General features: G+C 41.5%; 1 protein-coding gene across 1 annotated transcript in view; it reads left to right on the plus strand.

The window, feature by feature from the left end:
* AKAP13 (A-kinase anchoring protein 13) overlaps positions 1-16,092 on the plus strand; it is a 242,544-nt gene that overhangs the window by 91,299 nt on the left and 135,153 nt on the right. The window contains exon 3 of the mRNA XM_081337518.1: positions 5,023-5,173. Coding sequence (XP_081193644.1) covers positions 5,023-5,173 — 151 coding nt within the window. The remainder of the gene's footprint in view (positions 1-5,022; positions 5,174-16,092) is intronic.

Here is a 16,092-nt window from a genome sequence, read left to right on the forward strand (position 1 = left end):
GCATTATTGGACTAACACTGAATGACCAGCAGCTTGTCCATATTCGTGGTGAGGAGTCTGCTGCTAGGTGTTGGGATGTTTTGCGAAGGCTTTATGTTCGTGACAGTGTGGGTGCACATATACACCTTACACGTAAGCTGTTTAGGGCTCGTCTGCAGAAGAATGGAGATATGCTGACCCATTTAAATTACATGAAGGCAGTTTTTCAAGAGCTTCATGAAAAGGAGCTGATTTTTTCAGAGTTGCATCAGGTCTACATTATTCTGTCATCTTTGGATGAGAGTTATGATGAGTATGTTTCTTCTTTGGAAGTCCTGACCAGAGAGGAACTGACATTGACTAACATTACTGGGAGACTGCTGGAAGAGTCCAGAAGAAGGCGTGACAGAGACCAGCTGAGAGAGACACAGCCACGAGAGGAGCAGCCATTTACCACTGCTTACAATGTCAAGAAATGTTATTCTTGTGGGGCTAGAGGGCATATAGCCAAATTCTGTAGAAAGGGTAAAAAACAGAATGTGAATAGCAGTGGGAAGGCTAAGAAGGGCATTGGTTTGGCTATTTCTGGTGAACCAACATCCAGAAACAATGAATTGTGGGTTGTTGATAGTGGGGCTTCACAATGCATTACTAAAGAGAAAAAGAGGTTTATTACTATGAAAAACAGCAACCAATATGTTTCACTAGCAAACGGTTGGAGGATGAAGGCCTCTGGTGAAGGTAATTCCTATTGTCCATGCATTGATGAACAGTTACCTATGTTATATATACCTAAACTAAGATTCAACCTGTTATCTGTAAGGGAATTGGTTAAGGTTGGGTTTGTGGTAACATTCAGAGGGGAGCAATGCACTATTGAGAGGAATGGAACCTGTGTAACTGCAAATTTGAAAAATGGTTTATTCGTTCTCACAAGTAACCAGGTTAGTACAGTTAAAGCTAACTCAATATGTGAGAACAAGAAGCCACATGATGAATGTATACATTTATTGCATAGGCGGTTAGGGCATGTAAACTTTAACTCACTACGTAAAACAGTTGAGTTAGTAGCAGGAATTAAACTGAAGCCATGTAGTAAGTATTTGAATTGCAATGCCTGTAATCAGGAAAAGAGTAAGGCAACTCCTGCAAACAGGATAAACAGCTTCAAAACAACTGTACCTTTGGAAGTTGTGTTTGCTGATTTAATTGGACCCATGAAACCAAGTTTAGGAGGGTCATGTTATATTTTAAGTATATTGGACCACTACTCTAGATATGGTTTTTGTTATCTGCTTAAGTCAAAGGCAGATACTTTCCAACAATTTGCAAACTGGCTGAAGTTCGTGGAGAGAAAAACAAAGAGAAAGGTTCAGTGCATAATTACTGATAATGGCACTGAATTTACAAATAAGCATTTTGTTGATATGCTACAATCAGCTGGCATTGAGCATAAACGTTCAGCCCCTTATAGGCCTCAACATAATGCTTTTGTTGAGAGACGTGGGCAAACGTTACAAGCCATGATGAGAACCATGTTACAAGATTCTGGCTTAACAGATAGACTGTGGGGGGAGGCAGCAAAATGTGCAAACCATGTTCTGAATATAGTTGTTAATACTTCTACTGGTAAAATACCATATACAATATGGCATGGTAGAAGACCAAACCTTGATTACCTGCACACGTTTGGCACCCCAGCTTGGGTCCACATTCCTGCACAACTCAGGAGTAAAGGCCAACATAGGGCTAGGCAATTATACTTCGTAGGTTATGAAGCTAATCACAGATCCTATCGTTTCTGGGAACGAGGCACAACTAATGTATATAACAGTGCTAGTGCAAAGTTCCTTGAGCACGTTGGTTGGGATAGGTTAGAGCAAGTAACTGTTAATACTGATCCTCTAGTGTTTGAGGACTCCTCTGATAACGTAACTAGTAATGATAATGCATCTCCTGTAAATATAAAAGATGAAGAGGAGATAGGGGAGATAATAGAGGAATCAGAGGAAGGAAAGGAGTCTGAAATTCAAAGCCCTGTAATTCCTTGGCGTTCAATGCGTATCAGACATCCACCTGATCGCTATGAAGCTAGTATAGTATGTCAAGTTAGTGTAGAGCCATCTAACTATGATGAGATCAGGATGTATCCTGAAAAAGAACAGGCATCATGGAAAGCTGCAATGAACAGGGAGTTGAAGTCTTTGCAGAATCTTAAGGTTTATCAGAAAGCAAAACTGCCACATGGTGAGCAAGCTATAGGTTGTAAATGGATATATAAGATAAAGAAAGGAGTAGATGGAACTATAACCCATAAGGCACGTTTGGTTGCACAAGGTTTTGCCCAAACTACTGAGGATTATGACGAAGTGTTTGCACCCAGTCTAAGGGCAACTACTTTAAGAGCAGCTTTAGTATGGGCGGCTAAAAACCAATATATGGTTAATCATGTAGATGTTGAAACTGCATATCTACATGCTCCATTGCAACATACTATTTATTTAAGAATACCACCAGGATTGACCAGTGATAGAGACCATGATTGTTGGGAATTAAAGAAAAGCCTCTATGGATTGAAACAATCAGGCTATGAGTGGAATAAATGTATAGTTAATGAGTTAAGTGCAATAGGTTTTGTAGCCAGTAATGCTGATCCTTGTTTGTTTAGAAGGGAACACAACGGAGCATTATCTTTTCTCTTATTATTCACAGATGATATTGCAATAATAACAAAAACTGAGTTAGAAGCACAAACTATCATTTCAAGATTGCAAACTGAATTCACAATTAGAAATCTTGGAGAAATAAGCCACTATTTGGGGTTAGATATTGTGAAAACAAATAGGGGTTTTAAGGTGTCACAAGCCAGTAAAATATCTCAGTTATTAAAGAGATACAATATGGAAATGTGTAAACCAGCAAAAACTCCGATGGCTATGGATTTTAAGGACACTAATGTTGAGAGTCCTGTATTTGATAAGACTATGTACCAATCTTTGATAGGAAGTCTTATGTATCTGAGTAATTGGACTAGACCTGATATTTCTTACTGTGTAAATCAATTAGCTAGGTACAACAATAATCCAACTGTTAGACACTGGCAATCAGCTAAACGAGTATTAAGGTATTTGAAGCAAACTATTCACTACTCGTTATATTTAGAGCCAAATCGTGAGTTAATCCTTACTGCATATGCAGATGCGAGTTTTGCCTCTGATTCAAACAGTCGTAAATCTACCTCAGGGTTGGCTGTAATGTTGGGTGATTCTTTGATTGGATGGAAGTCCATTAGGCAAAAACACATAAGCTTGTCTACAATGGAGGCTGAATTTTCATGTCTATCAGTGTTATGTACAGAACTGCTAGTGTACAAACAACTATTGTTAGATATGGGTTTAAATGTAAATGATCCATTTATTGTGTATGAGGACAATCAAGCTGCGATAAAGATGGCTAATAGTGCTGCAGTAAGAACAAGATCTAAACATACTGATCTTCGTTATTTAAATGTCAGACAATGTGTCAAAGATAAATTAATACAGTTAGAGTATTGTCCATCTGATGTAAATATTGCAGACCATTTTACGAAGGTACAAAGTGCTGTGAAACACAATGCTAATTGTGAAAGAATGTGCATAAGATTGTAAGAGTTATATATTATTCTACCCAAAGGGGAGAATGTTAGGCATATGGTGCTAGCCTACAATGTTGGGTTGAAAATATATTAACCATAATGCTATGTCTTTAAGAAGTTAATTGGCCAATGGGTGTGTAAGTGTTCTCATGGCCATAAGAGGAAGCTAGGAACGTAGCTTCTATCTCTCTCTGAATTCACTGATCTCTACTGTTACTGTTTTTTGCTCTGCTGTTGGTTTACTACTGTTGTAAACTTGAACTGTGTATTGACCTCTGGACTGGTAAGAAGACTTTGTAGTTTGGATTACTCCTTGGACTGTTGCTATTGTGTATGACCTGGACTGTTTATTTTTGACTGTGCATTTTTGTTCTTACACCACCTCAAAAGTAAACTACTTTTTGTTTTTATAACTCAGTGTATTCTTGTGTGACTTTTACTGCTCTCAGTACCCTTCCTTGTCTGTGCAACTCCTTGGTAGCACAAGGAGACCTCTGCACAACAAATTCCTGAACTGCCGACCTTCTGATCAACAAGCTCAGCATCCTAACCCACTGAGCCACCACGTCCTGCCTTTAGAAGTCCCCTTTTAGAAATCCTTCCACACCTCTCCAGACACACCTTTTCTGAAAGATTTGTGACTCGCAAGGAAAGCTGACTGTTTTTAGCGCCTGTCGAATGGCGGAAAATGATCTGTTTTCATTGGCAGCGGGGCACTAAGCCAAGTCAATGTTAGTCAGTCCAAACTAGGAACGAAATTAACTTATCCTTTTGTTTGCTTGTCTGGGCCAGAAACTGGCTTTGATCTCGGGAGCCTTTTTTTTCTCCAAATGAGACTTGGCAAGGCCAGCTTGTCATTTGTTAGCTGCTTTAAGTGAAGGGGGTTATAATAATCACCTTGCCCGGTAGTGATCTCTAACAGATGACATTATTTGGGTAATAATAAACCAGGGAAAGTAAACACGCTTGAACTAAATGGCTCTTTCAGAGCTCAAGGCAACCTTACTGCTGCGAATGGGAAAACTCTTCCTGGACGGCAAAAATTCTGGATTTGTTCAAACCGGGATGCCTTGCACAAGGATTCATAGATGAGGCTGTGTTCCTAACAGGCTGATTGGGTGGGTGGGAAATACAGGTAGTCCTCAGGTTACGACCGCAATGGAGCCCAAAATTTTATGTTGCTCAGCAATGACATTTGTTAAGTGAGTTTTGCCCCGTTTTGCGACCCTTCTTGCCACGGTTGTTAAGTGAATCGCCGCAGCTGTTAAGTTAGTAGGGCTCCAGATGTTTTGGGATTGCACCCAGGGCTCCTATTACTAAATGCACCTGTTTCGTCAATGGATGTTAAAATCTGGTTAAAATTAAAAGCCCCTACCTTTGTCTTTCCCTTTCATTTCTGGATCCCTTAGGGTGACTGCATAATCACCATATTGCTTACTGAAGAGGACCACGTTGAAAGTGACGATGTCATTTTTTATCTCGTTTTTACTGGATCCGCCCTTCAACACTGCACCAGCACGAGGAAGCTTGATTCAGAGAGATTGGAGACCATTGCTCCAGGTAAGCTTGCACAAATAGATAGCATAAAACCTATCCATCCCTTCCTATAGCTCTTACTGCATTGGGGTCCGTGCATCTGAGTGAAGCGTGAATACAAAATTGGCACTCTCCCCATAGGAGCAGCATTGTGCCCAGGGCATTGTATGAGCAAGTGTGGTTTGGTAGTGAACTGGGCTATAATTTGGGGAGAATTGTAGAGGACAAGTACTGCCAGCAAATTCCAGTTTGAAAGGATTAGCCTGTGACCATGGCCCAGGGGACGCCCAGTTTGGGGTTCCTTTCGTGCCACCAGCAGGAGCTGGAGTGAGGGACGGGAGCTCGACCCCGCCCCACGGCAGCACTCGGGTCTCAAACCCAAGCTTGCTAACCTCCAACTTAGCATCCTAACCACGTGAGCTCGTACACCATGGAGAACCGAGTTTCTGGAACTGAGTTCACACAACAACCTTTAACCCAAAATCCAGATTAGTAAAACAGAGTTGGCCTTATGACACCAAACAAGTTTTTCTTGAACGAATAACTTGCATTGTCAACAAGCTAATGGCAAGCATCCTGAACCACTGAGCCTCCACAGATTGGGTGGGACATCACCGGTGAGGAAACTGTTTTGGAAAACAGCATGGCATCCAGAGAAGATGGTGCCCTTTGCCCATTCTAGAAAAACTGTAGGGCTTTAAAAGAATTGCTGGTGTTAATGATGTGATGCCTTCCTTCCTTCCTTCCTTCCTTCCTTCCTTCCTTCCTTCCTTCCTTCCTCCCTCCCTCCCTCCCTCCCTCCCTCCCTCCCTCCCTCCCTCCCTCCTTCTTTCTTTCTTTCTTTCTTTCTTTCTTTCTTTCTTTCTTTCTTTCTTTCTTTCTTTCTTTCTTTCTTTCTTTCTTTCTTTCTTTCTTTCTTTCTCCCATTTCAGAGTGCTGTCTGTTTTGGAAACATGCCTAATTAATTCTCTCTTAACTGCTAATAACAGACAATTCTTGATGTTTTGCTAGGCCTTTAGGAAACATAATTGTTAACATTTATTTCATTTACATTTGATGTGTCCATTTTAATGGATCATATTAAGGATAAATGTAAGGGTTTGTTTTGCAAACAGCAAGAGGAACTGGGTAGATGTTTCTGAAATTAAGGCTCTGCACAAAGTTTGCATTACCAAGAGCTGAATGTTGTCATTTCCTTTGCTCTGAATAATTTTGCTGCTTCAACTCATTGGAGAGGCAGGGAGTGGCGTCCCCACCCATTGTCCACTGGAAATTTTATTCAGTCATTTTTGCAGAGTGTCATGGGGTCAGCCCCATCACCTCCTGATGGAACTGGGAAAGACTCTCTTTTCAAACAATAAAGAGCCATTTCCAGTCTGGGAAAACAATGCAGATGTTGATAGACCAGCGAACTGACTCATGATGAGACAAACGTTCTTATGTCCCTACACTTTTCAAAGTAACAAGGGAGGGGGGGGACAGCTCGTTTTTTAAAGCGAACGCCCTATGAAAATCAACAGCCCAAGAAGAAGAAAAGGGTCTTTTGACCCTTGTGCTCTCCTTTGACCTTTGCCAAGTCCTGAGAGTTTGAAGGACCCAATTGGGTCAGTAACTGCGCCCCCCCCCCGCTCCCGGGGTTCTGTTGACTTGCTGCCTGTTTTGGTCTCTTGCTCCGATAATTGACTTGTGTCATGAAGGGGTGACGTTGGGCCTTGAAGCGGTTTCGGTGACAACAGTTGAAAGTGACTCAGCCTTTTTTGAGCGCTACAGGATTAATAACCAATGAGAGATGGGCAGTAAAGGAGATGAAGCCCTTTGTGGTCTGTCAGAGAAATGGTCTTGATTGGATGATGCCAAAAATCTACAATGGAAACATAAATGTAAAAGCTGCTCAAGTGCTGTGTGTAACATACCTTTTCATTCATGGTCTAATCAGGTCTCTAGTAGCCCATGGCCTCCCTCTTCTCCCAGGCTTCAGTTAGGGCCCCAGAGGCTAAGATTAGACATCAGGAGCAAATTCATCCTAAGGGGTTTCTTTTCTTTTCTTTTCTTATTATTTTATTTTATTATTTTATTTTATTTTATTATTTTATTTTATTTTATTTTATTATTTTATTTTATTTTATTATTTTAATTTATTTTAATTTTTTAATTTTATTTTATTTTATTTTATTTTATTTTATTATTTTATTTTATTTTATTTTATTATTTATTTTTTGGAATGATTGGCCAGCAAGGGAAGGTTCAAAGGAAAGGAAAGATGTGTTACAGAAAAGATCAGCTCCAGCTATTGGCCTTTCAACTTATCCAGGAACCGAAGAAGCTCCTAACTGCCATCAAGAGAAATCAGAAAGAAATTCTCAGTAAGGTAGCAAACCAGAAATCAGTTTTGCCGGTGGAGGAAAGTTCTGAGAAATGGCGAGACATATTTTGGCACCCTGGCATCCCATAATGCACCTTACAGGAGGTATGGCCAACGAAGGGAAAATGAAGAAGTACGTCTCTTCCGATTTCTTAACCACCGTGATACAAATACCATTGATCTGTCTGCAAAGGGAGACCGTGTCTCTCCCTTGTCCCCACCACACCTTGTTATATCAATCCAAGAAGAACATGTCCACCAACACTGAAGGGCAAGTCACTAGTATATAAAGAGAGAGCAAACCCCACTCCCTTCTAGCACTGATGATGTTACCCAGTTGGGTAGTGAAACATCTGCAAGAAAACCACCAAGCTCAGAGACACCAAGGACCCCATAGTTGTTGTTGTTGTCGTCGTCGTCCTCCTCCTCCTCCCTGCACACCCCAATCCCTTCTAGCACTGATGATGTTACCCAGTTGGGTAGTGAAACATCTGCAAGAAAACCACCCAGCTCAGAGAGCACCAAGGACCCCATAGTTGTTGTTGTCGTCCTCCTCCTCCTCCTCCCTGCACACCCCAATCCCTTCTAGCACTGATGATGTTACCTAGTTGGGTAGTGAAACATCTGCAAGAAAACTGCCAAGTTCAAAGAGCACCAAGGACCCCCAGAGTGACATCATCATCCCTTTCCTATTCTCCACTCCCTTCTAGCACTGATGATGTTACCTAATTTGGTAATGAAACAGCTCCAAGAAAACACCAAACTCAGAGTGCACCTCACAACAGTTTTTTCTGAATAAAGATTCTCAACTTTGGGTTTGAATGTTCACTTTGCTGTGGTAGCACAGTGCTAGAATGCAGTATGGCAGGTTAACTGAACTCGTGGCCAAGAGTTTGAATCCTACTGGCTCAAGGTTGACTCAGCCCTTCATCCTTCCGAGGTCATTAAAATGAGGACCCAGATTATTGGGAGCAAAAGGCTGACTCTGTAAACCCCTTAGGGAGGGCTGTAAAGCATTGTGAAGCAGTATATACTAAGTGCTATTGTTATTGTTATGTAAAGCACTATGAAGTGGTATATAAGTCTTAAGTGCTGTCGCTATTGCACCTTTGTGCCTAATAATGATATGCACACATGTATATTATTTTTACTATTGTTTTGCTAATTTCAAATAATTCTTCAGAACTATTAGCTTTTTATGTGTCTTATAGAGATTGTGGGGTTTTTCCCCTCCTTTGATAAAATACTCTTTGTAGTAGGCATCAAATGAGTAAACAAGTTGCTTGAAAGTAATAGTCATATGGCCTTGGCTTAATAAGACACTTCCTTAGGAAACATACCAAGTACTCTCCCCCTCAATAAAATTCTCAATCCTCTTTTCAGATCCTTGTATGATTTTGGAGACTAAGTAATTTTTCTAAGGAATTTTACTGAGAGACCATGGAAGTCCAGGCAATTGTAATAATTCATTCATTTCTTCCTTCCTTCCTTCCTTCCTTCCTTCCTTCCTTCCTTCCTTCCTTCCTTCCTTCCTTCCTTCCTCCCTCCCTCCCTCCCTCCCTCCCTCCCTCCCTCCCTCTCTCTCCCTCCCTCCCTCCCTCCCTCATTAATTGCTTGCTTGCCAGGAGTCAATTTTTATGAACTCTATTTGCCCACCAAGCTCAGAGAGCAACAAGGACCCTACAGTTCAACCCTGAGCTACAAATATTCTCTTCTATAATCTAAGGATGTCTTTAATTGCCAGTTCAAATGGAAAAGAGTTTCCAAGCTAAATCTTCATGAACAAATGTTAGTGTTTCCCCAACTAATATCCTCAGAATTTAAATAAAATAGATTAGATTAGATTAGATTAGATTATTGTCATTTTTTCCTGTGGGCACAACGGCACACATTAAAAATAAAATTTAGTTGCTTGCTCTCAAAGTGCACACATACACAACACTCATTTAAAACATACTGTATACAACATATGTATAGACCTACACCCTTACATATAAGTAACATGTAAATATTCATCGCTGTCCATCTTGAATACATAACGGAAGGAGGACACACTTTATTACATCGTAATGTTTTCAGGAGTCGAATTAATATGGTTACCCTCGATCATTCACAGAAGTGATGCTACACTGGGGTTCCTAGAGAAGCTTGGAATAGTTGCTGAAACTCTGCTGTCCGATCTGAGATCTGAGTCCTCAGAAGAGTTGATCTTGAGTAGGCTGGATGCCACGCTTGGCTGGATAGGATGTGAAGTCATGCTCTAGTGAATCCGCCAATATTTCTTGTTTAGTCACAACAGTGTTGTGTCTCCAAGCAGCTGGGTGATAAAAGCAGTCTACTTGAATGGAGTGCAGCTGGATGGGAGGCCAAACATCAGCACGAATGGAATGGCTTCTCTATTATTTTCCTGTCAAGTCTGATTGCTGGATTTCTCTCCAAGAGACGCTAGCATTTCTCACTGGTTAAACTGGATGGAGGTGGACTTGGGTTCACAGACTCAGCTATGATGCATTGAAGCATCAATAATATGGCGTCTCAGCAGATGTGACATGCGCAGAGCCATATAAGAATCTACTTAAATTGATTACCTGCCCAACTCCAGTAAATAGTAATACTTGAAAAAAATATATAGAAGGACTGATTTTTTTAAAAAAACAACAACTGAAAAATGGCCACTGTCTCCTAAGGTTCTGCACAAGATCATGGCAAACGAGATGTTGAAACCATATAGTACAGTGGTGGCAAACCTATGGCACACGTGCCAGAGGCAGCACTCAGAGCCCTCTGTTGGCACATGTGCCACTGCCAGCAGCAGGTCCATCAGGCCACCACCGCCGCCCGAAGCAGGAGCCCTGTCCAGCACAAAGGAGGCGAAGCAGCCTTGGTGGAGCAGTGGGCTAATGCCTCCTTAAGTAACACCAGCTGCCTGCAATTAGTGCAGGTTCGAATCCCACCAGGCTCAAGGTTGACTCAGCCTTCCATCCTTCCGAGGTAGGTAAAATGAGGACCCAGATTGTTGGGGGCAATAAGCTGACTTTGTAAAAATGCCGCTTGGGGGGGGGGGCGCGAAAGCCCTAATAAGCAGGCATATACATAGAATGAAGGCTATTGCTAAGCACATTGATTTGTGCTTCTTAGATTGTAAGCCGCCCTGAGTCATTGGAGAAGGGCGGGATATAAATGGGATTTTAAAAAAACCCAAAAAACTAGCAAATTTGAGTAGAGGTGGTAGAGCAGAAGTCACCAACCATCGTCGATTGGCGGACTGGAAGAAAAGGGGAAGCATTTTACATGAGTGTGTGCACACACGGGGCCGTGAGCATGCACGTGCTGCAAATGGGGCAGGGCTAGTGCCTGTGTGATACTCACTCGCCCTGCCTCATTCTTGCGTGTTGCAGCGCCTTGTGTCTGCACCCTGTGGTGCCACGGCGGCCGTATTTGCGCCTTGCAGCAGGTTGGCCCATTTTTGCGCCCCTGGTTTTTGCGTGCCAGAGGCGGCACTCAGAGGCACCTCCCTGCCCCCACTAAGGGCACCACAATGCTGATGCGGCCCCTGGCACTTTGCGATAAATAAGTGGGTTTTGGGTTGTGGTTTGGGCACTCGGTCTCTAAAAGGTTGGCCATCACTGATATAGTATTTCAGGTTTTTTTCTTGAAATGGGACAGGTGAAAAGCTTTCTGATCTTTAATGCAGTGCTTATGTACTGAAGGAAGAGAAGGAAACAAGCAGATCCTAAGTTAAGCCTGAAAGAAACTCAGTTTTTTTTGACCAACGCAGGATATGCCTTTGTAGCAAGTCATTTCAATAGGATACAGTATGTGCCAGGAACCAATATATAATTAACAACATACGGTAGTACACCAAATTTTTCAAGTAATTCAGGTAGAGGTGCAGTCACCTTTATGCTTGGACATCTTAAAGGTATGATCATTTCCAGCAAGCCCCCTGTGTCTCTTGCCTACATGTTTGCATTTACTGCAGGGATCTGCCAAGTATAACGGTATGTGAGACACTGCCTAAGAGTAGCCAGATAAGAGGCAGCATAGCCCACAGCTGGATAGAATGCAAAATAACAGAGTTGGAAGGGACCTTGGAGGTCATCTAGTCCAACCCCCTGCTCAAGCAGGGAACCCTACCATTCCAGACAAGTGGCTGTTCAGTCTCTTCTTAAAAGCCTCCAGTGATGGAGCGCCCACAACCCCAGGAGGCAAGCCGTTCCACTGGTTGGTTGTTCTCACTGTTAGGAAATTTATCCTTAGTTCTAGGTTGCTTCTCTCCTTGATTAGTTTCCATTCGATGCTTCTTGTCCTGTCTTCAGGTGCTGTGGAGAATAGTTTGACCCCCTCTTCTTTGCGAGAGTTCCTTTGATATTGGAATACTGCTGTCATGTCACCCCTGGTCCTTCTTTTCACTAGACTAGACATACCAATTCCTGCAACTGTTCTTTATATATTTTAGTGTCCAGTTTCTAATCATTTTTGTTGCTCTTTTCCACACTCTTTCCAGAGTCCAAATAGTAGGCAGGTACATCAGGTACATCCTGGGTGTATTTGTTTCATATTCTCAACATGGCAGGTCTAACGTAATGGTTTTTAAAATCCATATTAACCTTGACTTGTGCCACAAATATCCCTGCCACCCAAATCTCAGGTCATGTCCTTGTAACCCCAAAAGCCTTCTATTTCTCAGCAACACCCACTCTTTCATCCAAAGTAAACAACAAGTTGCAAAATACAATTTCAGATCCGGTAAATTAATCCTCCTCTTCCCTTTGCATCCTGCAACACCTTATATTTAACTCCCCTGCCACACAAATTTAGCTATCTCCTTCTGCCACTGTTTAAATGGTGCATCAGTTGTCAAAACAGGTACTGTCTGGAACAAAAACATTACTCCAGGCAAGACATGCGTTTTTATTACAGAAATTCTCACCCGTAATGACAGTTGTCACTTTTCCCATCTTCGTGAAATGTGCTTTTCAGTTTAATTCAAATGAATTCCATGATATACCATGACTGAAATCTGGTGGATTTACCAGGAGTAAATCCATAGCAAATTTATTCAGATTTCTTGATGTACTATAGAATTGATTAGACATTCCTTCTAGTCTGTGGACTTTCCAGTCCAGTCCACATCCCTTACTACTACTACTACTACTACTGCTGCTACTACTACTACTACTATTATTATTATTATTAAAAATGGTGATGTATTTTGAATGGACTTTCAGCACCAGTTTGATTGAAGATAATAGTTCTGTAGCCTTTTCACAATTATGTAATCACTAACGTAGGGGCCCCAATCCTCGGCCTGGGGACCGGTACCGGTCTGTGGCCTGTTAGGAACTGAGTTGCACAACTGGAGGTGAGCAGTAGGCGAGCAAAAATGACGTGTGTGGGATCCAGGTTGCGTGCTCCTCCTTTCCCTCCCTGGTCCGTGAAAAAAATGTTTTCCTTGAAAGCAGTCCCTGGTGTGAAAAAGGTTGGGGACCATTGCTTTATTGTGTGATCTCATCCTCCTGAAAATGCATCGTACTAGGTAATCACCCTGTAAGAGAACTGATTAAGATCAAAGGATATTGCTTTTTAACTTTGCAAACACAGAACAGGCTAGGATAGGAAAAGAATATTAATTTTCCATGCTGATTGCAGAAATTTTTGAATCCAAGCTCCAAGGTTTCCAGGTAGACTCAAAAACATTTGGGTCTGAAACCTAGACAAATACCCCTGATGGGGATTCATTGAGGAGGACTTGGTACAAGGAAGCTTTCGTTATCATGACTTTTTTTTTACACATATGCAGGAAGCAGTGGTTTTGTGTTCCAAAATGTTGAAGAATGCATTTGAAGAGGACTCTTGCGATTACTTGCTTGTTTATCTTTTTCAGTTTATAATCCCGGTGATAGCAGATTTGAATATTTTTGTAGAAAAGATTGTGAGAATGCAGGTGACTTACTAAAAAATTGCAAGGCTTTATTTGTGTGTTTTTCATATATTATACATAAGAACTTTGCACTAGGGGAGAGGACAGGCAGTTGTTTTTTTTAATATCCCAAATTGGTTTTAGTTTACCCAGTGCTTTTTTTGTAAAAGAAAAAGGTGCCGGAACTCACACATGTCATACAACCCGCCTTGCCTACCCTACAAGGTTCCATCCAAAAAAGGTGCCGGAACTCCGTTCTGAGCGTTCTATGAGAAAAAAAGCCCTGAGTTTATCAGTGTAAAAGTAGTGCAAGGCATTGTAGGTTTTTATTTTCTCTGTCTAGAATATTTTGTTTAGTCATGTACTGCTAAGATAGTCTTTATGACAGTGGTTCTCAACCTTTTCTTCACCACGGACCCCCTTTAAATACCTTTTGTGGCCACGGACCACCAAGACTTAACTCGAGATTTAAATCACAACACTGCACACCCCAGGGGTCTGCAAACCACAGGTTAAGAACCACAGACCTCTGACATTAGTTGCAAATTTTGTTATATATTGTTTCTTTTATTGATCCAGGACCATATGATTTATCTCCTAGGTGGCAGATGAAGCCTATCTTTTAGGCTCCAGCTTTTGTCTGCAGTGTGTGTGTGTGTGTGTGTGTGTGTGTGTTTAATCTTGTTACTCTCCTGCCTTCTTCCTTTACAAATCCATAATACTGAATTGCCTCTTTTAGCAATTTAATTTCTGTCGTTCAGCCTTAGAAGCAACACGAAACAGACGCTGCAAAGCACAGATCTTTCTCTGTTTAATGGGACGGGTGCTGGAAGTCCTGAAGCAATTTAGATCTTTGCCGTGTTCTTTGAGGGATAGCTTTTCTTGCTTTTGAATTAATTGACAAAGTCAAAATCTAATTCTGGGCGGGGCAGGGGCAATGGAAGAGAAACATCAAAGAACTTGAAAGAGAGCCAACACATTGCTCTCTGCAGCTGGATGTTTGATCTGATTCAGTCTTACTTGCCACCTTGGTCTCATCTCTTTAAGAGCTGAAACATTTGAATGTTGGTTAGCTCAGTATCCTGGCCCAGCATTTTAGGTGACTTGTTTCTTCAGATCTCAGGTTTCTGGCTCCTTCCCTTTCCCTTATTGTCCATCGTTTCTCATCCTTATGCTCTCCAGATGGGAGGGGACTGCATTTTCCAAAATTCATCCCTAGCGTGACTATTCTCAGTCCTGGAAGTTTGGCATTTTAGAATTCGGCCTTTGGGTTATTTGACTTTTTTGACCCGAGATTTATGCATGGCCAAGATCTTAGATTGTTGAATAAACTACAGTTGGCTAGGTCACAAGTCACTCCCCGCAAGCCATAAATGCTGGCGTCCTGCTAAGTCAGACCCAAAGAAACTTCTTTACCCTTTAACTCATGAACCCAGTCATTTTCTGTGAATCTTTTTTAGATGGACTTCTGGACATCCATAAAGATGTCATTAAGAGCATCAAGATACCCAGGTAGTTTTCTTATTAACAAGAAAATAAGAAGCTACCTGGATATCTTGATCCTCTTATTTATTTATTTATTTATTTGCAATTTCCTAGTTGTAATGCTATGGGAGAATGATCCTGAGGGTCAAGGGGAAGAGATACTGCCTAGGAAACGATCAGACGGTGCTCAAAGAAAGAAACTTTCTTGCTAAGTTTTTAAGAAGAGATTGGACAACCATTTGTCTGAAATGGTATAGTGTTTCCTGCCTGAGCAAGGGGTTGGACTAGAAGACCTCCAAGGTCTCTTCCAACTCTGCAGTTCTGTTCTGTTCTATTAACTTAGGAAAGACCCATCAAAGCAGGCAGTTACAGAATTTAACTCTAAAATGGCAGTGCCTTGCTTGGCTGTGGCTGCTTCGACTCTCAAGTTTGTTGCGATTTTGGAGATGGAAGTGCCAGCCAGTTTGAGTGATTCTTTGGGAATTGTGACAAGAAAGTAGAATTGTATTGCCAAACTGTTACATGACCATCAGTCTATATTGGATTTGATGATATTTAGCAAGAAAGGAACTATTGCCATGATGGCGCAGTGGTTAGAGTGCAGTATTGCAGGCTAACTCACTGCTCACTGCCAGGAGTTCGATCCTAACCAGCTCAAGGTTGACTCAACCTTCCATCCTTCTGAGGTCAGTAAAATGAAGACCCAGATTGTTGTTTTAAACCTTGTATGCCAACCAGAGTTGGCTGTGGTATGGGTAGCTAACTCAATAATACAAAAAAGTTTGTGCCCCATATTGCAACTTGCACAGGTTGTCTGAATCAATGGGATGGTTGGCTGAGGAAGAGAGAGAAAAGCTTTATCTTAGTTCAGACTGCTTGAAGAGTTGTTGCTGGCAGCAATAATATCTTTATCACCCTTTTCCTATTTGGATGTTACCCTAGTCTTATGACCATACAGTCATTTATCTTTGAACAGAATTAAGTTGGGCAGCTACAAATAGTTCCTTTCTGCTCCTTCCACTTGGATTCTTAATTCCAGCTACCCCTTTGCTCAGTGCTTTTTTTGTAAAAGAAAAAGGTGCTGGAACTCACACATGTCATATAACCCGCCTACAAGGTTCCATCCAAAAAAAGGTGCCGGAACTCCATTCTGAGCATTCTATGACAAAAAAA

Source organism: Vipera berus (assembly GCF_964194415.1).
Source record: "Vipera berus genome assembly, chromosome: 12".
NCBI lineage: Eukaryota > Metazoa > Chordata > Lepidosauria > Squamata > Viperidae > Vipera > Vipera berus.